At 51.7% G+C, this 24853-nt stretch overlaps 12 protein-coding genes across 12 annotated transcripts; 6 read left to right on the forward strand and 6 right to left on the reverse strand.

Annotated features, from left to right (window-relative positions):
* Positions 1–499: 499 nt before the first annotated feature.
* On the reverse strand, positions 500–997 carry M438DRAFT_374158 (DnaJ-domain-containing protein; the record flags this gene model as incomplete). Its single annotated transcript, XM_029908480.1, has 1 exon — positions 500–997. The coding sequence occupies one exon, from the start codon at positions 995–997 to the stop codon at positions 500–502; it is 498 nt and encodes a 165-aa protein (XP_029761081.1).
* A 634-nt stretch (positions 998–1631) lies between these two features.
* Positions 1632–3868, forward strand: M438DRAFT_317847 (glycoside hydrolase; the record flags this gene model as incomplete). The annotated part of the gene is made up of 2 exons (XM_029902764.1): positions 1632–3034; positions 3218–3868. The coding sequence occupies exons 1-2, from the start codon at positions 1967–1969 to the stop codon at positions 3866–3868; spliced, it is 1719 nt and encodes a 572-aa protein (XP_029761082.1). The 5' UTR covers positions 1632–1966.
* A 367-nt stretch (positions 3869–4235) lies between these two features.
* Positions 4236–6520, forward strand: M438DRAFT_364899 (FAD/NAD(P)-binding domain-containing protein). The gene is made up of 4 exons (XM_029907756.1): positions 4236–4644; positions 4705–4734; positions 4790–5272; positions 5333–6520. Exons 1-4 carry the CDS (start codon positions 4452–4454, stop codon positions 6316–6318), a joined length of 1692 nt encoding a protein of 563 aa, XP_029761083.1. The 5' UTR covers positions 4236–4451; the 3' UTR covers positions 6319–6520.
* Positions 6521–6796: 276 nt separating this feature from the next.
* Positions 6797–8241, reverse strand: M438DRAFT_374161 (glycerol-3-phosphate dehydrogenase-like protein; the record flags this gene model as incomplete). Its single annotated transcript, XM_029908481.1, has 3 exons — positions 6797–6864; positions 6924–8038; positions 8180–8241. The coding sequence occupies 3 exons, from the start codon at positions 8239–8241 to the stop codon at positions 6797–6799; spliced, it is 1245 nt and encodes a 414-aa protein (XP_029761084.1).
* Positions 8242–8890: 649 nt separating this feature from the next.
* On the reverse strand, positions 8891–9971 carry M438DRAFT_345118 (uncharacterized protein). Its single transcript, XM_029905373.1, has 3 exons — positions 9895–9971; positions 9570–9776; positions 8891–9516 (listed from the first exon to the last, which is right to left on the reverse strand). The coding sequence occupies exons 2-3, from the start codon at positions 9759–9761 to the stop codon at positions 9115–9117; spliced, it is 594 nt and encodes a 197-aa protein (XP_029761085.1). The 5' UTR covers positions 9762–9776; positions 9895–9971; the 3' UTR covers positions 8891–9114.
* Positions 9972–10196: 225 nt separating this feature from the next.
* On the reverse strand, positions 10197–11026 carry M438DRAFT_345119 (uncharacterized protein). The gene has a single exon (XM_029905374.1). It carries the CDS (start codon positions 10985–10987, stop codon positions 10664–10666), a length of 324 nt encoding a protein of 107 aa, XP_029761086.1. The 5' UTR covers positions 10988–11026; the 3' UTR covers positions 10197–10663.
* A 58-nt stretch (positions 11027–11084) lies between these two features.
* M438DRAFT_345120 (glutamine-dependent NAD(+) synthetase) lies at positions 11085–13462 on the forward strand. The gene has a single exon (XM_029905375.1). The coding sequence runs from the start codon at positions 11230–11232 to the stop codon at positions 13336–13338; it is 2109 nt and encodes a 702-aa protein (XP_029761087.1). The 5' UTR covers positions 11085–11229; the 3' UTR covers positions 13339–13462.
* Positions 13463–13753: 291 nt separating this feature from the next.
* On the reverse strand, positions 13754–14493 carry M438DRAFT_203460 (uncharacterized protein). Its single transcript, XM_029899350.1, has one exon. It carries the CDS (start codon positions 14344–14346, stop codon positions 13867–13869), a length of 480 nt encoding a protein of 159 aa, XP_029761088.1. The 5' UTR covers positions 14347–14493; the 3' UTR covers positions 13754–13866.
* On the forward strand, positions 14494–20153 carry M438DRAFT_203466 (uncharacterized protein). The gene is made up of 2 exons (XM_029899351.1): positions 14494–18855; positions 18909–20153. The coding sequence occupies exons 1-2, from the start codon at positions 14641–14643 to the stop codon at positions 20133–20135; spliced, it is 5442 nt and encodes a 1813-aa protein (XP_029761089.1). The 5' UTR covers positions 14494–14640; the 3' UTR covers positions 20136–20153.
* Positions 20154–21187: 1034 nt separating this feature from the next.
* Positions 21188–22536, forward strand: M438DRAFT_345122 (acyl-CoA N-acyltransferase). The gene has a single exon (XM_029905376.1). It carries the CDS (start codon positions 21526–21528, stop codon positions 22369–22371), a length of 846 nt encoding a protein of 281 aa, XP_029761090.1. The 5' UTR covers positions 21188–21525; the 3' UTR covers positions 22372–22536.
* A 325-nt stretch (positions 22537–22861) lies between these two features.
* M438DRAFT_405242 (uncharacterized protein) lies at positions 22862–23819 on the forward strand (the record flags this gene model as incomplete). Its single annotated transcript, XM_029909774.1, has 2 exons — positions 22862–23227; positions 23288–23819. Exons 1-2 carry the CDS (start codon positions 23019–23021, stop codon positions 23817–23819), a joined length of 741 nt encoding a protein of 246 aa, XP_029761091.1. The 5' UTR covers positions 22862–23018.
* A 587-nt stretch (positions 23820–24406) lies between these two features.
* Positions 24407–24822, reverse strand: M438DRAFT_374166 (uncharacterized protein; the record flags this gene model as incomplete). Its single annotated transcript, XM_029908482.1, has 2 exons — positions 24407–24570; positions 24630–24822. The coding sequence occupies 2 exons, from the start codon at positions 24820–24822 to the stop codon at positions 24407–24409; spliced, it is 357 nt and encodes a 118-aa protein (XP_029761092.1).
* Between the last annotated feature and the right edge of the window lie 31 nt (positions 24823–24853).

Consider the following 24853-nt stretch of genomic DNA (forward strand, 5'->3'; position numbering starts at 1 on the left):
AATGACTCTGGACCGGATGCGGAAACTGATGTCACAAAGAGCCCTGCTATTCTAGAATCCTGGCAACACCGAAGAACAAGCGACTCGACTGGTCTTTGATTTCTTTGTTCCATCAAAGAATCAACTAGATCAAGACGGATGACAACAAAGGCAGTTTTTGCACAGTGCAGTCCTCGTGAGCTGGGCAGTGTATGAGACTCGTGGCAATGCAAAGAGATGTAGTTGGCCGGTGGATCGGTGTTTGTAGTGCTCGGAGTTTGGGCCGTCGTCAAGGCGTGCGTTTATGGCGCATACGTCCACGTTGGATGTTACTAGACCACCAGTACTTCCGAACCTGATGAATCCATGTCGCAGGGTTACACGCAGCTGTTCTCGCGGAGAGTCTATCGAGACGGCGAATTTGCTGCAACTTGCAGCCACATCATGCAAGGCACCACAATGTCGTGCGACAAACACAAGCCTTGGAAATATAGAAGCTTATGATGACAACTTGACAAGCTCATTCAGCAGCAGTCTTGAAGTCTTCCTCTTCGTCTTCCTCAATTCCGAACAGAACCTTGAGCCAGAGACTGCATCCCTTGCAGCCGGTGATGAGTTCTCCGTAGCGCGATTCTTTCTCCAATTCGTCCTCGGTAATGACAAAACCACGATCTTGGCCACACCTGCAACCTCTCCACCATTCGCCAGTCTCATCGTCGTAGTCTAAATCATCCAGATCTACAATGTCGAGTCCGGTATGGAAGATTTTGTCATCGCCCTTGTTGCGCGCCTGCTGGAGCCGGATTTCACGATCATAGTCTACTTTGGTGTCGGGGTCAGACAAAGTTTTGTAAGCGACTGTGATGGAATCCACGGTTTGTGATGCGCCTCCAGTCTGCGCCTTGTCCGGGTGATGTTCAAGCAAAGCTCTTCGATATGCTTGCTTGATGTCCTGGGCGGTCAGGCTCCCATCGAATTGGCGATGACCTAAACCTAGCGCCTCATAGTGATTCGCCATGAATAGCAACAAATCACTGCTTCCAGTACAAACAGCTTTTCTTTGTCACCATCGCTTCGTGGTGACAGGATTCCTGGTGACAAGACTTTTTGTCGCCAAGCAAATATTGCTGCCCCGCCTTTGCTCAATACGGCAAGGCGTTCCTGATCAGCAAACGGGGCGGATCGATGTCGAACGCTGCTGCTGCAACATCAACCGGCAGAAGCATGCCGCCGCCACACATCGGCTGAGCTGCATCGTCATCGAAGGCTACGAGAACGTGGATTAACCTTGTCGTCGCACAGCAGAGCGTGTTCGCCGCCTTCCACTGCGGTATGGCACGAATGTCAACATTCACAAGCGATGTGCTGGCGCCATGTCAGGAGGACAATGTCCACATATAGCCCCATGAGACTATGAGAGACAGCCCTCGATGCGAATACGATCCTTACCGTCACGCTATTACATGCGATCGCCCACTTGACATCCTTCTCTTGGGGACCACTGTCCCGACTTGTCCGACTTGGGGTTGAACGTCTGGACACCCCAACATTTGGCGAACAGCGGCGGCCCAACAAAGGCTTTTCTGCCTTTTCCTTTGGCTCTTGGCCGCGCGGACCTGAGTCTTTTCTCAACTTTGTTGACTGAGCCCTCCACGCGATGATGCCGTACCTGCAGAGGTGGGCGTCATGGTGCTATTTTCGGTGCCCATCCGTCGCCCACGACCGCCATAGTTTGCACCGTCTTGGTTCGTCATGCGACTAACCCATTATTTTCCCCACAAGAAACTTCATGCTCTTTGCCGGAAGGCGGCAGGACCGATGTACATGGTAGACTTTCCTATGTTGTCGTCACGATGGCCCACAAGGTACAAAACAGCTCGGTTCCTTCTCCAAGTCGATTTCCTTTTCTCAAGCTTGTGTCTTTTTCTATCACCACCAACAAACTCATCTAGGAAGTCCTTCGTTATTCTTCCTTAGGATATCAATCATGAGATCCTCTATTCTTTCTCTCGTCGGCGGTGCCTCGACCGTCCTGGCTGCTGCTCGTGGTTTCAACTATGGCTCGCAGGGCAACACTCTGGAGACTTTCGAGGCCCAGTTCCGCACCGCACAAGGTCTTGAGACCACCAGCGGCTGGAACAGCGCCCGTCTTTACACTATGATTCAGGAGGGTACTGCCAACACTGTCATTAGCGCCATCCCCGCTGCTATTGCTACCAACACTACCCTTCTCCTTGGTCTCTGGGCCTCTTCGGACCAGGCCGTTTTCAACAACGAGCTTACTGCTCTTAGAAATGCCATCAACCAGTACGGATCTGCCTTCTCAGACCTCGTTGTTGGTATCTCAGTCGGTAGCGAGGACCTTTACCGTATCTCGCCCACTGGTATTGCTGCCAACTCTGGTTACGGTCAGTCTCCTGACGTTCTCGTCAACTACATTGGTCAAGTCAGATCCGCCATCTCTGGCACCGTCCTCTCCAGCAAGCCCGTTGGTCACGTCGACACCTGGAACGTCTACACCAACACTTCCAACGCTGCCGTCATTGCTGCCTCTGACTTCCTTGGTCTTGACGAGTACCCTTACTACGAGAACACCAACGAGAACTCTGTTTCTAACGCCGCTACTCTCTTCTTCAACGCATACAATGCTGTTGAGGGTTCAGCCCAGGGCAAGCCTATCTGGATCACTGAGAGCGGTTGGCCCACCACTGGCCCCACTGAGAACCTCGCTGTTCCCAGCACTGAGAACGCCGAGACTTACTGGAAGGCCGTGGCTTGCGAGTTGATCAACCGCAACATCCCTACCTGGTGGTACATCCTCCAGGACCAGGCTACCCCCAGCTTCGGTGTTGTTGCTTCCGGCGAGCAGCCCAAGTACGACCTCTCTTGCCCCAGCGTTGCCACCAGCAGCTCTGCCGCCCCTACTAGCTCTGTTGCCAGCGCTACCATGCCCACCTCTGCCGCCGCCAGCACCACTCTGAACATCAGCAACGCCGTTCCCTCTGCTGGTTACGTCTCTTCATCTGGAGCCACTAGCCAGGCCGCTGCCTCTTCAGTCGCTTCATCAGTTGCCTCCGTTGCCCCCTCGGTTTCGTCCGCTGTTTCTTCCGCCGCATCTGCCGCAAGCTCCGTCATTGCATCTTCGCTTCCCGTTGGCTCTGCCGGTAGCTCTGCCGCTGGTACCACAGTCATTCCCGTCACCACCAAGGCTGCCACCTCGGTTGCTGACGATGGCGAGACCGTCACCGTCTTCTCCACCACCTTGATCACCGTCACCAACTGCGGTTCCACTGTTTCTGAGTGCACCACCACCGGCATGTCGACCGCCATCTCTGCCAAGCCCAGCGTCACATCCGCTGCTGCCTCGACCGTCGTTCCCAGCGGTACTCCCGCCGCATCCGGCTGCCCTGCAGACATCAACGGTGCTTACCAGTACCCCCACCTGATCGTCCCTGTTGACTCCAGCAACCCCAGCAAGGCCTACGGTACTCAGTACAACGGTACCATCAGCCCCAAGGTTTCGACCATCTTCAACTTCGACATCCCTGCCTCTTACGCTGGCAAGACTTGCTCGACCGTCTTCCTCTTCCCTCAGCTTAACCAGCTCGAGACCTCCAGCTACTCCTTCAACGACCAGGGTGGTTTCACCATCGCTGTCCTGAACGGTGTTGCTGACGAGTCGACCACCTACTCGAACGCCCCCGCTGTCGCCAAGCAGATCGGCTCCGTCGACCAGCTCAAGCGTGGCTCTTCCCACACCCTTAGCATGGATGCCTGCCCCGCTGGCACCAGAGTCTCGTTCGAGGTTACCTCCACTGGTGGCCTGGACCTCGAGTTCTTCCAGGACTACAACCCCTCTCCTCTGGGTCTTTACGTCCGTGCTTGCTAAGCGCATCGTCTCTGATCAATAGTAATTAGAAGGCTTATTGTTGGATACTTCTTTTCCTCATCCAGCATAACGAAAGAACAAAAAGCACGCATTTATAATGTAATTATTCTATTACCTAGCATATTTTACGAAACACTTCCTTAGATGGATCAACTGTACAAATACAATACCTCGCATAGAGGATCATTTTAAATCATTTATTCTTCCATCCTTTGTGAATCCAATGAACTTATCGAGCAAGCTATGATTCTGTAATCACAAGCAGGTTCATGTTGTATAGATGAATAAGTAATCAACAACCTCGGTATTTTTGGTCGTGCACAGTCGATGAGAGAAGTCCAGCGTGCGGAGTGCACCGGGAAGTCCTCCGGCATCGCCGGGCTGCGACTTCCGAACCATCTTGGTAGTTACATCATCCCGGATATCCAAAACAATAAAACGATGATAAAGCAAAAAGTCCAGCCAAGAGGGGAAGGAACGTCCCGGATAGCTCTGAGTCCGACAAGATAGATCGTACAGCTTCCTTCATCTATTCCATCTGTTGCTTGTCTACCTGTCGTACTTGAAATCGTAAGAGTGAATCATGCTCGCATTGAGGAACGCGACTCTGCCGCGGACGCTGGCTTCTGGTGTTTCGCGACAGTACGAGTCGACTGCTGCAGCTGCTGTGTTGAGAGGACATAATCGGGATACTGCGTCGAGGACTAATGCTGGTCAATTGACTTCGAGAACGCAAGCACGTTTCGTGACGAGGAGTATCGAGAGCAACAAGGGAGGTGAGTAACATCCACATTTCCAACATTTCATCTTTGAAGCCTTCTAACAACCTTGACCAGATCGCGAACGCGTTGTCGTCCTCGGCTCAGGTATGTTGCTCCTCGATTTCCCGCTCACCAGTTCCATGTCTAACCTATGTGCTAGGCTGGGCTGGCTATACACTTGCTCGCGACCTCGACCCTAAGAAATACCAAGTCGTCGTCGTATCACCTCGTTCCTACTTCGTCTTCACCCCCCTGCTCGCATCAACATCAACCGGTACCCTCGAGTTCCGTACAGCACTCGAACCTGTCCGCTCTCGCCGTACCAAGGTCGAGTTCTTCCAAGGCTGGGCCGACTCGGTCGACTTCGCAGCCAAGACATTGAGCATAGAGGAAGCAGTCGAGAGTCCATGGCAAGGTGTTGCGTTGGCGGGCGATGGTAGTGAAAATCAAGATGCGAATCAATTGGAAAAAGAGAAGGGTGTCAAGGCGAAGAAGGGCAAGATGTTTGAGATGAGTTACGACAAGTTGGTAGTGGCTGTGGGTTGCTACTCGCAAACCTTTGGAACACCTGGTGTCAAGGAAAATGCCTATTTCCTCAAGGACGTTGGTGATGCCAGAAAGATTCGCAACAGGATGTTGTCTTGTGAGTTGTGGTCTCCACTGATGGCGTTCTCAATTCTCAATATCACTAACATTACGCTAGGCTTCGAGACAGCCTCTCTTCCAACAACTAGCGACGAAATGAAGAAGCAACTCCTCAATTTCGCTGTTGTAGGAGGAGGCCCGACTGGAATCGAGTTCTCCGCCGAACTCCACGACCTGATCAGCGAAGACATGGCCAAACTCTATCCCGAGCTGATGCAATACTACAAGATTACCGTCTATGATGTCGCCGAAAAGGTGCTCAGCATGTTCGACGACAAACTAGCAAAATTCGCCATCGAACGCTTCACCCGCGAAGGCATCGACGTCAAGACCTCCCACCACGTCAAAAGCCTACGCCGTGGTGCACCCAAGAAGCTCAAAGAAACAGCTAGTGGTGATGAAGTCATCAAGGACGAAGCAAGCTGCTACACCCTCGACCTCAAAGAAGAAGGCGAAGTAGGCGTTGGCATGGTAGTCTGGTCCACGGGTCTAATGATGAACCCCTTCATCAGCAAATCCCTCGCAAAACCCTACACCATTCCCATATCCAGCGCCGCAGTGGAAACACCCTCGGATGCCAAAAGCTGGAACATCTCTACTCACCCCCGCAGTGGTGGCATCATGACAAATGATCGATTGAGAGTAATCATGCAACCCTCAGACCAAAAGGCCGACGACAAAGACACAGGCAGAGCCATCATCAACGACGTGTACGCTCTAGGCGACTGCGCCATCATGGAGAACTCAGCCTACCCAGCCACAGCTCAAGTAGCCAACCAAAAAGCTAGCTGGTTAGCCAAACAACTGAACCGCAATACCATCGACGCCAACGCATTCACCTACAAAGATCTAGGCGTCATGGCATATGTAGGTAATTGGAACGCGATCATGCAATCTTCAGGCGGAGATGTGAGTGGAAGAGTGGCATGGTTGATCTGGCGCGGTGCCTATCTGGCAAAGAGTGTTAGTTGGAGAAACAGGATTTTGATCCCGACGTATTGGTTTGTTAATTGGGTGTTTGGAAGAGATATCTCGAGGTTTTGAGGGGGAATGGTGAAGACGAGCGGTGGAGTAACGAGGACGTATTTGTATATATAGAAATAGCATTGAAGCCGAACTCCCTTCTCCTAGTCAGGCTTGACATAATTGTCCAATAACATACTTTTTTTGCAGTCCATAAGCACCCTGTCGAAAGGCACCAATAATTTTAGAAATCAACGACACGTCCAGTGAGAGCCAGGAAATCCCCCACTCTTACTGACCGCCGCCCCTGATCCCAGAACCATCGTGTCTTGCAACAGGTATATTCGGCGTGAAAGATGAGGTAGGAGTGAATAGGTATCCTGGTCATATATACCTGCTAGTTATACACGAAAACACACCATCTATTACATACTCTGTTCTTGGAATGCCATGCAGAAACACCTGGTTCCGCTTTATAATCTTGGCCTGGCTTGCCCCGAATAACTCCTAATAGCCAGTCAACCTAGGTCGTGATATAACGTGAAAAGGTTCGTTTGATTCATGGGTACTTTTTCGATTCGATGCGCTCGGGAATGTTTTCGGCCTTGTCCTTGCCCTCGAGGATGTCTGGGTAATGAGTTAGCATGTGGTTTCACATAGGACAATAGTTGTCCCGGTTGACTTACTGTAGATGGCAGTGAATAGAGGGAATTCATCCTCAAGGCCTTGCTTCTTCAAGAAGTTGTTGACGTCGACGGCGGTACTGGTACCTTGCAACTTTTGGCCGTTGAGCTCTTGCTTCTCAACCTCATCAATGGTCATGCCGCGCTCGACGCTCATCTTTGCGCAGCGGAAGTTACGGCCACCACTGCAGCTAGTGATCAAGTCTGCTACACCGCAGCTCTCCTCGGTAAAGGTCTCAGTGCGGACGGAGTCGGCAAAGAACATTTTGCCGAACTTCACTTGTTCCAGGATACCGACACGCATGACGGCTGCCTTAGCATTGTCACCCCAGCCGAGGCCATCAACAAAACCAGCGCCCAGAGCGACGATATTCTTCAGAGCACCGCCAAGCGATACGCCTGCAACATCCGAAACCATGCGAACGTGGAAGTAGGGTCTGTGGAAGATCTTCTTGACGTTGTCGTGGCTAAGAGGGGGATACTCGGTAGGCAAAGGGAAGAGCTTGATCTTCTGGTGTTGATCTTGCTTGCCGCTCAGCTGAGAGAGGTCAATCTCGGAAGAACGAGGCGAGCCTTTAGGAGTGGGCTGCTGGCTATCCATGGACGGAGGGTCGTATGCGACGGTAGTTTCTGAAAACTTCTCAAGGGCGACCTCGGTAGCGATATTGGCACCGGATAGGGCGCCGCAGTAGATGTTCAACTTGCGACCGATCCATTCCGAGAAGAGCTCAATGCCCTTGTCCGACACCTCGACACCCTTGATACAAGAGATACCGCGAGCATAAGGCAGAATCTTGCCCTGAAGCGTGTTGCATGTCTTCTCGATGAACTGATGAGGCAGGTTGAAGATCAGGATGCTAGCGTCCTTGACGGTATCTTCGAGCGAGGCATTGGCGATGATGTTCTTGGGCAGAGCAACGTTGGGTAGGTATTTGACGTTCTCGTGGATGTCGTTGATGATGTGGGTCAACTTCTGGGCCTTGTCGTCGCCCTTGTAGTGCTTCGACTCTTTCGGAATAGGGACCTCCTCTTCAAAGACCCACATCTGGACATCCTGCTCGAACAGGTCGCTGTTGGCTTGCGTGTTCTCGGCGACAACTTTGGCGATGGTAGTGCCCCTAGAAGCTGTCAGTCTCTCCGACTCTCAGAACTACTGCAATGTGCTTGTCGCGGGGCAAGGTGCTTTCCAAAAGCATTGCGCCTTGCGACAGCCCTGCTTCCAAGCTCGATCGTCCTTGGGGAGGCTGCTAGTCACGTACCAGTTGCCGGAGCCAACAATGGCCACCTTGTGCTTCTTCTGATATGCTCCGAGGGTTGCCATGGTTCGTTGTTGTCCTAGGAATGACAGTCTAGAGATTCGGATTGGCGACTTGTGGGTGAAAGGGAGGGGGAGATTGCTGGGGAAGAAGCGGTGATTAGATTTGGTGAGGAAGGAGCGACGCAAGCAGGACCGGGCTCTTGCAATAAGTATCTCTGGCATTCCCACAAGGGTGGATCTTACAGCTGTTCGTTGGGACTAGACACGGTAATTGACTGAGTAGCACAGAGCTCGTCACTGGCCCATGAACTTTTTTGATCCGTTCTCCACAAGACGTCACTCGTTGTTAATGAAGCGTGCCGACCTGCTGGTCAAGATCGCCGCCGCAGGGCTCATCAGAGAAGACATCTAGATTCCTTTATTCTGACTTCATCGTGCGAGTCCACCCAAGCCACTCCTTATCAACCGCCCTCCATGAACAAAGTCTACAGAGCTCAACTGATATCATTCTTGTGCTATCTACCTACGTGCCAGGTACAGTACACCGTTATCTCGTTTCTCCAAGATTATGTGCGACATTGCCCAGACACTCCCCCGGCTCCATGCTGCCCTGTGCTTCCAGCTTAGATTTGATTGGCTCGAACATGTATTATCGCAGGTCAATTGTTTTCATCACAACAACCGAGAACGTAGATATGGTCAACCAATGATGTCCATTGAGTCATTAACTACTGAGAAACAAAAGGCATCGCTATGGATGCGTAGAATAGAAAGCCCTTTTCGACCCAAAAAGAACAACTCCGTCGCTGGTAATGTGGTGAATAAAAACGCCTGCTCTCATGACCGGTACCATTCGTATAATGTGCCGTGATTACTTCTTCCAATAATGTCCCTCTGTATTAAACAGTCCACGTCAAGATAGTCTTCTGACTCCATTTACAGGACGTAGGCGAAGAGACCGAACAGAGAAGCAACAAGAGCACCGTTGCCGACGGTAATAGCGCTGGCGGCACCGGTAGAGCTGGCAGAAGCAGCACTGGCGGAGGCAGACGAGGCACCACTGGCCACGGCGCTGGTAGCGCTGGCGGCAGCGCTGGAGCCACTCGAGGCAGCAGCAGAGCTGGACGAGGAAGCGGCAGAGGAGGTGACAATGCTGGCGGCGGTTTCACCACCACAGGTGATATCTGAGCACTGGTCCTGAGCAGTGGAGTTTCCGGCGTTGGTTGCAAGACATTGGCCCTTGTACTCGTTGCAGATGAAGGTGCTGAGAGAACCGTCGTACTTGGACATGTCGGGCGACTGTCCGTTGTTGCAAGTGCAGACGTAGGTCAGAGCATTCTACAGTTGCGTTAGCGTGATGCTCAAAATAATGTACAAACGTGGTTGCTTACCTGGTCACAAGAGTTGGACTTGTAGGAGTTAGCACACAGAGTGTTGCAGGTGTTGAACTCGGAGCGGCACCAAGCAGCTCTGGTGGTGGCCTCGACCGAGTTAGGGTCGATGGTGTAGTTGCCGGACTGGACCTGAGCAACGGCAAGGCCAGAGAGGGCCGATGCGGCGAGGAAGATGGAAGAGTAGAGCATGTTTGCAACAAAGATCTACGGGCTCAAGCGTTAGATGCGACGGCTCTGGGAATGATGAACATGGAGGATTGCGCGTTCATGCAAGTCATGGTGGACAAGGCGAACATGGCGCTCGGATCAGGGAGGCACTTACTTGTGAATTAAGAGTCAATGATCTGCTGTCGTCTCGTGTAGTCGAGTTTTGATTGAAGCAAGAAGGCAAGAGGATGATATTTTGGACGGAGGGAGAAGGAGAACGGTCGATGGGGACAACAGGCATAAATACGTGCTGAGGGCAGGAAACAGCGTGGATGCCGCGCCGCCGGACCGTGGCAACCAACCATCACGCTAACCCAAAATTCATCTATTCTCATCTCCGCTCTCATCTATCCGTACCTGTCTTTCTGCCTCTAATCGTGCCCATGAAATTGTTTGCTGCTACCGGCCTCTCCTTTTCTCTGTCTCGCAATAACCCAGTTCTGCAAGATGTCAAGGACATGTGTCTCCCAATTTCAAAGATGTGACACTCCCGGCCATCTCTATCTTTGCATGAACTCTATCCTGTTTCTTTGCCAATGGATCCGCATCTCGGTCTTGGACTTGGCGGCCTTTATCGCGCAGAGCTAGCTGTCCAACTTTACACACGCGGGGCAGTTGCTGGTCTCTGCGGCTCATGGCTCTGAGCTCTACTTTTTTGATCGATTCGACTCATTCGATTCTTCTGTTGCGCGACCTTTGACGAGATGTACACAACCCAAAGCTCGATCGCGGACAGTGTCGTACAGGTGTCACTTTTATGCAATGCTCCAAGCCAACTTCCACATCGCTGTCGAAAACTGTAGGCTGAAACGGCTCAGTTTACTTGGTGCATAGGCAAGGTTTGAAGTATGCAAGCAACACTTGCGCCGACCACTCTAGCCGCTTTAAACTCCCAGCCTTGACGCGACGACGGCCGAGGAAGCGAGGACGTTTACGAAGCTGCAATTCTTGCCGCAAATACCAACCATCTTGCCACCGGTAGACGTCTTGCCGCGAGGCTCTTGGCATAAGATTAGGATGTTGCTCCGTGGAGGATACACGGTGATACCTCTTTTGGCATCGAGATCTGCATTCATCTGTCGGAGGTTCTGGGGGCCAAGCCGGAGCACCATGCGCATACATCCGGCAGGGACGACCTTCTCAAGTGACACTCGTCTCGTAAAGAGCAAGAGGAGCATATATCGACAATTGTAGAACGCTCTTGTCATGTAGTTGTAGAGCTTTCAATACAAATTCTTATCAACCGACAACGAGGACGTTCCCTTAGTCTGAGCCTGCTGTGAAGTGATTGGTGTTTTATGAAGCCATGACGTGAAATTTGCGCTCCAAACATGGTGCATGTGCGGCTTTCAATCACAGCCTCAAGAGTCACAACACCAAAGCGCTGATAATTCAATCTCCAATTCAGCAACTCCCGTCCTTCGTGTCGTCACAACACAAAATCTTCAACATGGGCCGTCTAGCCACCATATCAACCTGTCAACTTGATCAGTGGGCACTTGACTTTGATGGCAATCGAGATCGCATTCTCGAAGCTATCCGCCAGGCCAAAGCTGCCGGATCCAAACTGATACTCACGCCGGAGCTTTGCATCCCAGGATACGGTTTGCTCGATCACTTCCAGGAGCTTGATACATTCACCCACTCATGGGAAGTTCTCGCAGAGATCATCAGCTCTCCTGACGCACAAGACATTATCATTGATCTCGGCCTCCCCATCCGTCACAACGATGTTCCTCACAATGGCAGAGTGCTTGCTCTAAATGGAAAGATCCTCGCCATCAGACCCAAGATCGACCTCTGCAACGATGGCAACTACCGAGAGATGCGTTACTTCACTCCATGGACTAGATACCGTGTTGATTCATACACCCTCCCCCACGAGATCCAAGAACTCACTGGCCAGACCGAAGTGCCCATCGGAGACATTATCTTCCAGACCTTAGATGCTACCTTTGCTTCCGAACTCTGCGAGGAACTGTGGACACCCGATTCTCCTCATATCCAGTACTCACTCAACGGTGCGGAAATCATCCTCAACTCAAGTGGCTCTCACCATGAGTTGCGCAAGCTTGACACGCGCATCAACCTGATCACCAATGCTTCCAAGTCAGGTGGTGTCTACATGTACTCCAACCAGAAAGGCTGCGACGGTGATCGTCTCTACTACGATGGTTGCTCTCTTATCGCTATCAATGGCCAGATGGTCGCCCAAGGCAGTCAATTCTCTCTGCGCGACGTCGAAGTCATCACATCGACTGTCGACCTCGATGACATCTGGTCTGCTCGTCAATCGCGCAGCAGAGGAATGCAAGCCATGAAGGCCCACGACTTTACGAGAGTCAAGATCGATTTCGCCATGACTGTCAAGACTCGCTCGAACCCCAAACTCCGAATTGCAGAGGCAATCAAACCTCGCTACCACAAACCTGAAGAGGAGATTGCTCTAGGCCCTGCTTGTTGGCTCTGGGATTACCTGCGCAGATCTACAGCTGCTGGCTACTTCGTACCCCTCAGTGGTGGTATTGATTCGTGCGCAACCGCCACCATCGTCTTTTCGATGTGCAGACTGGTCATCGCAGCCATCAAGGAAGGCGACGAACAGGTCATCAAAGACGCCACGCGCCTCTGTTCTGGCGACGATGTCTCCAAAATGTCCGCCCAAGACTTCTGCGGCAGAGTGTTTAACACCGCTTTCATGGGTATGAAAGAGCAATCCAGCAAGGAAACCCGTGGCCGCGCCGAACAACTTGCCAATGCAATCGGTGCCCAACACATCGACTGCAACATTGACGAAGTCTTCAACGCCGTGAAAAACCTTGTCTCCAACACTCTCGACTTCACGCCCAGATTCAAGGTACATGGAGGAGAGCCAGGAGAGAACATTGCGCTACAGAACTTCCAGAGCCGCTCAAGAATGATCTTGTCCTATGCTTTCGCACAACTTCTGCCTACTTCCAAGGGCCGCGGTGGTCTTCTGGTTCTGGGATCAGCCAACGTCGACGAAGCATTGCGTGGATATCTGACCAAATACGACTGCAGTAGTGCAGATATCAACCCCATAGGCGGAATCAGCAAGACGGATCTAATCAGCTTCATCGCCTGGGCGGAACATGCCTTCGAGCTGCCAATCCTGCAGGAGTTCATCGACGCGACCCCTACAGCTGAGCTAGAACCCATCACAGACGACTACGTGCAGTCGGATGAAGTCGACATGGGCATGACATACAAGGAACTGTCTGTCTATGGTTACCTCAGAAAGGTCCGCAAGTTCGGACTCTACTCGATGTGGGAGAAGCTCTGCGTTGACTGGAGAGACCAATACACCCCTGGAGAAGTGTATACAAAGGTCAGACGCTTCATGTGGTTCTACGCTATCAACAGACACAAGATGACCACAATCACACCAGCATACTACGCCGAGCAGTATGCACCTGATGACAACCGCTTCGATCTTCGTCCATTCCTGTACCCGAGCTTCACATTTGCGCACAGGAAGATTGAGAACGAGTTGAAGACGATGGAGGAGGGAGAGGCTGGCAATGCAGGAGAGAAATGATAGATGCAAGAAGTAAATGATGCATGCATGCAGGAGGCCTCATGGCGAAGGTAGTAGCGTTTCTAGACTGCTTCCAAGTAGAATTATCTCACCTCTGAACGACACACTCACAAAACCAGCCTTGAATATGATACTATAAATACTGCAGTCATTTCCCTGTGATGTGGTCGCAGACAAAAGGGTCAAGCATGCGAGTCTCGTTATGAAGCGTGGTGGTGCAAGATGAGCAAGATGAGCCTGGGGACAAATAAAAGCCCGACGGACCGAGGCGAGGGTTCCCTTGTGTCAAGCAAGAGGTTCGAGCACGGTCACTAGTGGCTTGCCGCAGACACTATAGAAACGTTAAATGCTTTAACTTCGAGTCATGGCAATTGACATGGAGTCGTCCAGCTTGCAGCAAACAATGTTTCGTCGCAGCCACCAGGGCACAAAGAGACAAGTGTTTGCAACACAAGATGTATCAAAACAAGAAACGAAGCCAGAAAGCAAGCAAAGCACAGGCGATTGGTCGTTTGAGTGTCACAAGCCCTAGGGGTCCAGGGTTACTCGAGACGGGGAAGGAGCAAACGGGATAGAGTTGGGCAGAGGAAGTGAAACACAGACGTTGTAACAGACGGGGTGGATGTTGGAGGCTTGAGAGGGATGAGGAATGCTTGAGTGAGATGAACAGCAGTATGCAGAGTTGATTGCAGGAATCGGTGCCTGAGATGTCTCGGTGTCGATGTTAGGTGGTGGCAGAAATACAAAATTGATTGCATCTTGATAGATGACAGCATGGGGCGCGCGGGCGGAGGGCGATTCGTATGGCGGCAGATTCCAGGCTTCTTTTAGAGCGGCCAAGCAGCCGTTTGTAGTGAGAGTCAAGGCAAGTGCGCTGGCAAGAGCAGCCGTCTTTCCTTCTGCAATTCGTCGACCGCCGGACAAGTGACTTCGACCGTCGTGCAACCCCCGACCTGCTCGTACAATCCGCCGACGACAACAACCACGAACGACTTGGGCAAGAAACATCCGAACTATTTCTACAGATCAGTTCAGCAAACGCGAACACGCGGCTCACGCGGTAAACTACATCATCGCTCCAGACGTTGCAGCAGTGAAGGCTTTACAAACGCAACGCCAGAGCAAACAGCCCTCTTATTAGCACCTCCATCCGACCACGCACACGTCTGCACACGCTTCTTGTGCTGCGATCTTGCCATGAGCATCCGCTGAGCAGAAAGCAATGCACCCGGCGCCGCTATAGCAACTGCTCCGTCTTCGTTTCCGCTACCGTCCTGGCCAACCACGCCGAACTACGACATCATGGAGCCGCCGTCGTCCGACACTACACGTTCGGCATCCAACCCCGTCGCAGCTGCGACGACTTCAAGTCGCCTAGATACACCGCGTTCGCTCTCGACTGCCACATCCCAACGATCTATCAAAGACTTGGTCAATCGCTTCAATCAGCAATCCTCCAAAGACAGCCATCCGCCGAGAGTCGCTCCACGATCTCGTCTCCAGCGTCCTCCACGCTCGCCCACCAGGATCCGTACTTCCTCCTCACCTCACGCCCGCTCTACCACGCCCCAAGACACCATCTCCCCGCTCAAAAGTCCTACACGCCGTAGCAAAATCCGCGCACCAGCCTCGCTGTCCGCCGATCCACTCCGTCCTCGAAACCATGTGCCCCACGACCCAGCCCACGACAGCTTCTTCTCTTTGGCGCCTCGTCGAGGTTCCGACGGCAGCCTGAGCTCCTCTTCGGCACACTCTCCAAACCTCCACAAGCGATCGCGCTCCAATGCCGAATATGACTTGCCTATGCCGCTCCATTCGAATCGCTCTCGTCCTAGCACAAGTCATAGACGCGTGCGCAGTGACTTTGTCGGCCCCGAAGCCAATGCTGCTCTGAGCATCAATCCCGTCTCTTACACCTCGCTCCCTCGTAATTCCTCGGCATCTTTGGTCAGCCCTTCGCGGATTCCTGTCAGCAGTTCCAGACGTGCCGTCAGCGTCGAGCCACTCTCTCCAAAAACCTCGCGCCACATCTCGCAGATGGGCCAGTCGATCAATCACTTTCCCGCTCCTACATCGCCCCGTTCTCGTCAAACTTCGTCTCAACGCGCCCCTTCTTTCGGCTCAAGTCCTCTGGGTCTACCCACTCTTGGCAACACACGGTACGATTTCATGTCACATCAGCGACACGCCCCTCCAGGCCATAGTCTGAAAGCCTTCATTCATGCACCCCCTCCCCTAAAGTCTCCCCCGCTAAGAAGTTCACGACCTAGGCCTCCTGTTTCTGCCGCCTCGACAGCCGCCACACGTGCTCGATCTGGCCAGCGTTTCGAATCTTCACTCGCTACGCAGAAGAACGACCCGAACAGATTCCGCAAGAAGAAGATCCCCGAGCTGGACAACATCAACCTTGCCGCGCGAAAGGAGAAGATCCAGCGTGCCTTTAGCGACAACTCTGTAGACGCAGTGGGTCGAAACAGTTTGAGTGGAAGCGACTCCAGACGAGGCAGCAATGTCAACGACACAGCGAGCGACGACCGAGGAGACCAGAATGGCGAAGAGCACGACATGGACTCGTCGTTTGAGCACACAGATGCCGAATATACCGATACCGAACAGACGGACGCCGACCACACCAACACCGACTTCCTGGAGGCTTCAGGCCCGCTTTCTCCCATTACTCCGCGAAACATCCCTGGCGCTTTCATCGACTACGATGATTCACCGGTTCGAGGTAAACAAATCAGCACCCCTGAACGTTCAGCATATCCTGGATTGGACTCAAGCCCGCCAAACGAAGGCGCCCAGGAGGCCATCTACGAGGATGAGGAAGAGGTCGCGGTGAACAGCTGTGATGAATTGTCGGCTGGCGAAGAGGCAGCAGAAGAGATGGCACCTGGGACACTTCTCAGTCAGGTCATGAAGATGCGTGAAAGAAGTGTGTCAAGCGCTTCACATACGGACTTTGAAGAAGGCTCTTCATTCGCTCCCTCGGAAAACGGGGACCGCCAATCGATCCATATCATGCTCCAGGACGAAGCTGAGCCCGACCAGAAACAGGAGGACTGGTCTTCAGATTTACCTTCTTCTCCGGCACCTTACCATGCCTCTGGACAGCCAGAAGCTTCCTCGTCGCCACCCAGCCAGCATGAGACGGCGCCTTACCGCATTCCTGACTCGGACGAAGACAGCTTTGCCAGCGATGCTGCCCAAGTTGGCCTCTCCTCTCCCTGGATTGGTCAACTCCCTCATGTGCCACACCTAGAAGAAATGGATCCCGAAACACCGAAAAAGTCGGACTTTGTCAGGTCCGTGGCAACAAGCAACCATGTTCCGGACGAAGACAAAACTCCTCGCCAGTCGAAGCGTGCAGGTCGAGCTTCAGCATTGGCCATCATGCCTGACTGGAACGAGGATGGCCAGGCTCGCGAGGCTGTGAATCGCATCACCAACCAGTATCAAGAGGTCGGCTCAGTCTCGCCCCAGATGCTTCACGACTTCCAGCAGCATGTCGTGCCATTGTCTCCCAGTCTTTCCAGAGCCGAAGCCAACGATGCAGACTCGGTCGCATTTCTCCTTGACAGCATATTGCGCGAACAGGCCGGCTCACCTCAGCCAAGAAAATCAACGACTGATTATCTGTCCCCCACTTCGTACAACCCATCTGATCGCATGAACATGGAAACGCCAGAGGAAGAAATCAGAGGCACCGCGATTGTATACAGCACCACGTACAGACGCTCTGCCGCAAGCTTGCCCAGAGCTTCTCAGGACGCTCTCAACGACGATTCCTACCTGCAAGCTTTCTCCCCTTCCAGCATCATGGTCAATACACCTGCGTCTCAGTATGATCTTGGCACACCTGCTTCAGAATATTCCGGCATCACTACACCAGCTCTACCGGATACTACATCTGGAGCAGTCGATGAGGATGACGACTACCGACCTCCGCCTCCCCCGAAAGACTTTGGTTACTCGCCTCGGTCAAGCACGGGTCAGCTATCAGTACGATCGTTTAGCCAGGCTTTGCCCTCATCTCGCAACAGCAGATCTTCAGACAGACTTAGACTACCAGAGATTCCTATGGGAACCGGGCTAGGGCTCACCATGTCCAACTCTTCTGATGACACTGCAAAGCTTCACCCACAGCCACCATTTCCACAGCATGCGCCTCCCCCTCCGCCGCCTGCAACCAGATCAGAGTTACCCTTCGAGGTTGTTCTCACGGACGCTTCTCCCGGTCCCACCTTTGCCAGTCATCCAGCTAGTCCAGTGTCAACTCGCTCGAGCACATTAGTCGAACGCCACAGGAACTTTTCGACGCCCGCACGCCCTTCAATGGAGTCGATGAAGCCTGAGATGGTGCCTCTGCCTCCTTCGCAATCAATGTCTTCATTCCAATCATCTTCTGTCAGACCATCTGTCGATTTTGGACCTCCACCTTCAACCATGCCTCCTACTCCAAACCCCGAGACAGAACGTCTTACCAAGCGTAGACATATCGTTCAAGAAGTCATAGATACCGAGTACTCTCATCATCAAGACATGAAGATCATTGAAGATATCTATAAGGCGACTGTTGGCGACATCATCTCTGTGGAGGATAGAAAGACGCTGTTTGGCAATGTCGATCAAGTTGAGAAATTCTCGCTTGAGTTTTACGATGCGTTGCGCAAGGCTGCTGCACCCATCTATGTTCCACCCAAGTCTTCGCGCTGGCAACCTAAGAGGGGCAGCTTCTCGACTTCGAACAGTGATGGCGCTTCGTCGGGCTTGATCATCGATGATGAGAAGGATCGATTGACGACAATAGGTGCAGTCTTCGCCAAGCACATGGGTCGCATGGAGCACGTCTACGAGGTCTATCTGAAGAACCATGAAAACGCCAACAACTGTCTCAAGAGAATTCAGACAGACTCTACGGTACAATGCTGGCTTACCGAGTGTCAAAGTATGGCCAGCGACATCACTGGTGCCTGGAACCTGGATTCATTGTTGGTGAAGCCTACGCAGCGTATTCTTAAATACGGTCTCTTGCTCGGAGATTTGGTCGGCCGCACACCTGAAAGTCACCCTGATCGTAAGGCGTTGAATCACTCTCTTGAGGGCATTCTCGCTGTCTGCAAGAGAATCAACGACTCCAAGAAGCGTTCAGAGTACGTGCAAGAAGTGCACCGAAAGCGTGCCAAGTCCAACGCTCGCAGTGCTCTCGCAGTTTTCCTCGCAAAGAAGGACACTGTCAAGGATCGTGTGGGTGCAGAAGAGGCCCACAAGGATCCCGAGTTTGATCAAGCAGTCCAAGCGCTTAACGGGCACTACCTCAAGCTGCAGATCTGTATGAGAGATATTCAGCATACATTGGAAGAGCTCGAAAAGCCCATTGCTCACTTTATGAGATTTGCAGACGCTTTGCAAAAGTACATTGAGTGTGAGCCAAACAACTGCCCCGAGATAGAGAGCAAATTTCGCAAGTTCATTCTTGCTATCAGCGAGCTTTGTACAGTCGCTTTACCAGACCACGTAAGTATATCAACCACTCCCTTGCTAAATATGCCCGCTAACACCTTTTGAAGAGGAATCGTATTCAAACACACGTCATCAACCCCATGCTTGAATGCCTCAAGCTCTACGCCGGCCCTCAACACTTGATCGCTAAGCGCAAGAAGCGTGTCGCAGATTATGCCAGACTTCAGGCGATGCAGCAAAAAGGTCAGAAACCTGATGCCAAAACCGTCGATGCCGCAGAAATCTACGAAGCGCTCAACGAACAACTCAAACTTGATCTACCTCGACTCTACGCTTTGCAGTCGGAGTTGGTTAGAAGTTGCTTGCATACGCACGTCTACCTTCAATCTCAATGGTGGTGGTTGTGGAAGGAGAAGCTTGCACCAGTTGTCGACTTCGCGTACGCACAGTATGCTGAGATTGAGCCTGCGTTCGCTGATGAGTACGAGTTCGTACATTCGCAGGCACTGTCGCTTGGCATCTGTAACGGATCAATACTGGCTGATGCTGCCAACTTCCTCTCACCTCAGACTACTTTGGTTGGTGATGAGACCATCTCCTCCCAAGCTTCCACAAGACGTCCCTCAATTCTGCCCAACGGTCACAGAACCATGTCTATCGGCAGTGAAAACCAACCGCTGTTTACTCCTAGCGATTTCAACAAGTCCTTCAATTCAGCTATGGCTTCTCCAGCATTGCCTGACTCTGGTCAACCTGGCTATTATGGCCGAATGCGGTCAAGCTCATCATTGTCTGCTCGTGGCCGTGCTCCTAGTGTGGGCGCGAACCAGAATAGCAGTCTTCCACCATCTCGCATGCCCAGCGTTGTACCCAAAGCTTCGTTCTCAGCCAACAGACCTTCTACCGCTCAGCGTCCCGCGGATCTCAAGAGCATGTCTTCGCGTATCAGCTTGGATACAGCAAAGCGCAGTCCCAGTGTGCGTCCCGGCTCTGCCGTGAGTTCGCAGAATACAGCACAAGAACCGCGCTTCTCTGGCATGTTCAACTCGGCCATGCCCATGTCTGATGTTCCCGTCAGCCCTGGTCCAATGTCACCGCAGTATGCGCCAATCGACACACCTGTTATGTTCGTGGCCGCCAGTCTGTTTGAATTCAATATCGACCGAGCCAGACGTGAAGCTGGTTATCCATACTTGACCTATGTTGAGGGTGAGGTATTCGATGTTGTCGCACAGAAGGGTGAACTTTGGCTTGCAAAGAACCAAGATGACCCGACCAACTCGCTTGGATGGATTTGGGAACAGCACTTTGTCATCCTCTCCCAGGAATCTTAGGTAGATTCTTGTGGATCGAGACCAATCTGGATTCCTTCATGGTTGCACCAGCAAGCACACCTTGGAGGCTGGCGCATCATTTGGTCGACGCATGATGTTGAATGCTTCCACCCACATTTTTCTGACGACCAGCAGCCACTCAAGACACCAACCAAGCCTAAACCTGGATACATTGGACGAGTTGCGCCGCATCGTTGTTTGAAGGACACTCGCGTATACTACTGAAACAACGTCCCCTTTACACTATTTTTCCCTTTCGCATCATCAGCGCTTTCACAACATACGAATTCTATTCACCTTTTGTCACCATAAATCACACCGGACCGGCTTCCCCATTTCCTTCTGATTCTCGGAGCATTGTCTTTTCCGAGAAGTATCTTCTTCGCCTTCATATCCTGTTTGAATGGGAAATAAGGCATTCACATGAGCGCTTTGTGGTCTTTCTATTTTCATTGAAAAGCGGCATTTGTCGTTCTTGACGAATATTTCATTCTATTGGCGAGGAGTTTGTTTCTTTCTTTTTCCTGATGGTTTCCTTTTGGTGGCATTTTAAAGTGTAAACAACTGGTCTTTCCTTTCCGTTTCTTGAAGAGGACGTCTGTTTCTCGTCCTCTTCCCTTCATATCATGGCGCGACGTTTCCGTCTTCTTTTCTTTGGCATCGTACCCATTGAGCTCTGATAAACAGTTTTTGTATCATACAGTTGAAATTAAACCAGCGATGACGAATTTCATGTCTCCATCATGAACGTGTTTTATCTTTTGCTTGAAATGTGACCCTGCTACTGACTGATGGGAGAGCTAACTTGCAGCACTTTATGATAGGTACACAAAACAGGAAGGTGTCTATGCTACATGGCGGGCGACCACATACGGCATGTCCAGGCGAGGGAAGAGCCGGGTAAAGTATAAATCCTTTGTGACTGCGAGGCAACTTCATTCCGCTATCTACCCTTGTGTTACATCTATCTCAAGGCAACGACATTACTCTTCTTCCGTGACTCATACTCATGTTGATCCAATTGACTGTAACTAAAGATATATCAAGGCTCTGGACTCGTGCTTTTACTGGTTGTCGGCCATCTCCTGGTTTCCGGATCTGTGACCCTGTCACTTATTTTTTGATCTGCAAATATGGAATACTGGATGACTCAAAACTTAGAGGAAGACGTCAAAGTGATTCGTTGATTTGAAATACTGGACTGACTCATCTTACAACACCGAGATACTGATACGTTGACTTGTGTCATCAAAGGAAACACAACAATCACCAAGGACCTCAACGCTCAACCAAGAATCAGACCCTCCGATTCTTGAGTCCAATCAACCATTATCTTAGCTGTAACAACTCCATCCATCAAGTTAGAACACCAAAAGGACTAACCGTAACGATGCCCATCCTCGTCCGCCCCATGCGTCCCTCGGACCTCCCAGCACGCGAACGCATCATGGCCGCCGCTTTCAGTGCAGGTCTCCGCCCCCACATCTATCCCAACGGTACCACACCAGAGGATACAATCCGCATGTTCACCGACACGCTCTCGTCCATGCAATCCAAAACCTCTCAGTCCGCCGATCAACCCGGCTCCCGTCTCTTCGTGGCTTATGACTCCGAAGTCCCTGCTCTACCCTCTGATCTAGAGTTTCCAGAAACTTGGGAGAAGAAGACAGAAGTGGAATTGACTGGAAAGGCGAGGGAGGAGGAAAAGAGGATTGTCGGTTTGGCGCTTTGGCAGCTTCAGCCACTTGCGAGGAGGCAGGAAGATGTGGATAAGGAGAAGGAAAGTGCAGATGGTGATTCCAGCCATGCACCTTCCGCCAATGCCGCACTTCTTGACGGGTTTGCGGAAGCACTCACAGCGGCTAGAGACCGATGGATTGGATTGGAAGCAAATCTATATCTCAAGGTACTTGCTATCGACCCTGCGTACCAGCGCAAGGGCGTAGGGAGTTTGTTGCTGGATGAGGGGTTGAACATTGCGGATCGCATTGGTTTGCAGGCGTATCTTGAGGCCACGGAGGTGGGAAGGCCGCTGTACAAGAGGAAAGGATTTGAGGATAGAGATTATATGGATTTTGATGTGGCTAAGTATGCGCCGGCTGCTGAGGGAGAAGATCATAGGTTCATGTGTATGGTGCGCCCTGCGCCTGCTGGCGGGAAGAAGACTGTTGGAGGTATCAAGGGAGCAAATGAGGAACCGGGCGGTAATGAAGTTGTTGATGAGAAGGCTGAGTAGAACTTTGCAGTCCAACATGAGTTAATGGCAAGCATAGAACTTCATTATTACGACTACTGGGAGTGCAGACTATCTCCCTCATTCGAGCAAAAGAAGGAAAAAAAGGAAAGAGGCAACGCAAAGGATCGAATCCGCAACCTTATGGAGCAAAAGCAATAGACCCGCTGTCTACTACTCCCGGCGTATACAATCATCGTAAATGGCGGTAATTTACTTCCTGTACAGAGGATCGGCGGTCCCCCTCAGACCAGACTACCGTGTGGATTTAGATGAGGGGTGTAGAAGGAGGTCAATTTCGTGATGCTATATAGTCAGATTCTTCCTTCACTGGTTCACAGTTCTCAGAAGCGAACTCTGACCAAATTTAGGTGCTTCTTTGGTAGGTAGTGAAGAAGGAGCTGCGCATTGTCTCCCCCAAACCATTAGGATAGAAGGCAGGAGCAAACGACATGGCAAACGCTTGTTGTCTCGATCACATGTTACCGTATTGAGTCGTTCCTTCTGGCTCAACTGACCAAACACATCAAAGTGCTGGAAGCTGTGCCTCTCACTCAGGCGAGAACCACCAACACGCCACAGCTCTTGTATCTACTTCTCCTCCCAGCCACAAATCCACGCAACCTCATCAACAAACACAGATCAAAATCATGGTTCCATCAATCTCCAACTCCGAGACCAAACCCGTCACTGTCCTAAACATCGTCACCCATCTCAATTCCGAGAAGCACTTCCCTGCCGCCAAAGATCTCGACCTTGGACTTGTGAAGGCATGGATGCGCGCTCTGAACATCGGTCTCTCTAACCAGGCCGTCAAGATGCTGGCTCCAAAAGTCTTGGAAGAGCTGTTCATCCTAGAGTAAGTCATGTTGATCTGCTAAGCTCATTGATATACCTTACTGACTTACCTTTCGTACAGAGACGTGGATGCGAAAGACGTTGTCATCTACCAGCAGCGTCACCCCGTCAAGCGCGTCACCCCTGTCGTCACTCACTTCTGGTTTGGCGGTTCTGCTCTTCCTCAAAAGTTCATGCATGAGAGGCCCAAGTCCGAGGAGAGCGTTCCCATTTCGGTTCCCAAGTCGACTAGTGCCCACGATCGTCATGTTCCTCCTCGTGTTCCTGGCAAACAAATCAAGGGAGAAATCACCCACGACATTACCCAGGCTGCCCACGGAGACGATCATTGCGAGACCGAAACAAAGAGATTCGTGGAGCCCTTCGACGATTCTGATGATAGCATCGGCTCTGAGGAAGCTGCAAAGGAGTTGAAGAAGGCAAAGAAGGCAGCCAAGAAGGCCAGAAAGCTCATCAAGGCTCTGGAGAAGGCCTTGCCGCCCGTGGGAAAGATGGATGTTGAGGATGAGGATGACGGTGAGGACTCTGACTGGTCTCAGTCGAGCTGGAACCCCTCTTGGGCTTCAGATGAGGGTGAGAGTGAGGAGCTGTAAATAACGCAGGCTCTCTTTGGGCGACTTTGAAATCCAAATAGAATCTTGCACCAAGTTAGTTGCTTCAACGGATGTGGCTGCGGTCTGGGAGGGAAGGGAACAATAGGGGTTGCTCTTCATAAAGATTGATAACTGATACCAAATCGAGGACTTCAATGGTCAATGCAATTTCCAATTCAGTGATGAACTTCTGGACAGTTGAAAAGTGCAGATTGGTGATCTTGGTCTTGATTTTCTCCATATATCTGCACAGTCCACCTATAACAGGGGGTGATCATCATTCCATTGGAAGTGTCCAATCATGACCGTGCCCATGACGGCTTCATCGTCACTTGAGCAGGTACAGAGATGGGGGTTGGCATTAGTGTTCTGAAAGGTATCATGTATCACGGGAGGTCACTGCGAGGATGTTCAGTCAAAGGGAGATGAGGAGCAATTATTTTTCATTTCATAGCATAATGAATGCTTGTGTTTGTTTGTCATAATCTCATCGTGATCTGGGGGTGGTATCATGGGATGGTGCGGCACATGCCTCTGGGGTTGACCGCATCCTTCTTGTCATCCTTGTCGTGGTGATCGCCCTTCTTCTAGAACTTGGTCTCCTTGTCCTTGATGGGGATGTCGGAGCCGGTGGTGCTCTTCCACTGCTTGCGGATGAAGTCGGAGATTTGCTCGTCCTTGGCCTGCTCGATGGCGGATTCGTTGTTCTGGGGGCCCTGGCCCATGAATTTCTCTTGGACGAAGTCGACACCTGTGTTTTGAGGGTTAGTATGGAGACATGTCGTGTGAGGTGTGGTTGTTGGAGCTTACCCTTGTCAAGGTAGTCCTCGTTCTTCTCGCTCTCGACACCACCGCCAGCGGCAGAGTTGAGCTTGTTGCCGATGCCGCCGAGGAAGCCACCACCTTGGCTGGACTGGCCCTGCTGGTTGGGGACTTGCTGGGCGCTACCTTGCTGAGCAGACTGCTCGCTGTTACCGCCGGCGAATTTCTTGACAAAGTCCATGATTGTGAAGTGGTTTTGGTGGTGTGTAAAG

This window comes from Aureobasidium pullulans (assembly GCF_000721785.1).
Source record: "Aureobasidium pullulans EXF-150 unplaced genomic scaffold scaffold_8, whole genome shotgun sequence".
NCBI lineage: Eukaryota > Fungi > Ascomycota > Dothideomycetes > Dothideales > Saccotheciaceae > Aureobasidium > Aureobasidium pullulans.

Coding starts and splice junctions, on each gene's coding strand:
- M438DRAFT_364899 (XM_029907756.1), top strand. CDS start 4,452: ATGCTCGCATTGAGGAACGCGACTCTGCCGCGGACGCTGGCTTCTGGT. Junction 4,645..4,704: donor TATCGAGAGCAACAAGGGAG/GTGAGTAACATC, acceptor AACCTTGACCAG/ATCGCGAACGCGTTGTCGTC. Junction 5,273..5,332: donor TCGCAACAGGATGTTGTCTT/GTGAGTTGTGGT, acceptor ACATTACGCTAG/GCTTCGAGACAGCCTCTCTT.
- M438DRAFT_345118 (XM_029905373.1), bottom strand. CDS start 9,761: ATGCTCTACTCTTCCATCTTCCTCGCCGCATCGGCCCTCTCTGGCCTT. Junction 9,517..9,569: donor AGTCCAACTCTTGTGACCAG/GTAAGCAACCAC, acceptor ACGCAACTGTAG/AATGCTCTGACCTACGTCTG.
- M438DRAFT_345119 (XM_029905374.1), bottom strand. CDS start 10,987: ATGACAAGAGCGTTCTACAATTGTCGATATATGCTCCTCTTGCTCTTT.
- M438DRAFT_345120 (XM_029905375.1), top strand. CDS start 11,230: ATGGGCCGTCTAGCCACCATATCAACCTGTCAACTTGATCAGTGGGCA.
- M438DRAFT_203460 (XM_029899350.1), bottom strand. CDS start 14,346: ATGTTTCTTGCCCAAGTCGTTCGTGGTTGTTGTCGTCGGCGGATTGTA.
- M438DRAFT_203466 (XM_029899351.1), top strand. CDS start 14,641: ATGGAGCCGCCGTCGTCCGACACTACACGTTCGGCATCCAACCCCGTC. Junction 18,856..18,908: donor CAGTCGCTTTACCAGACCAC/GTAAGTATATCA, acceptor CACCTTTTGAAG/AGGAATCGTATTCAAACACA.
- M438DRAFT_345122 (XM_029905376.1), top strand. CDS start 21,526: ATGCCCATCCTCGTCCGCCCCATGCGTCCCTCGGACCTCCCAGCACGC.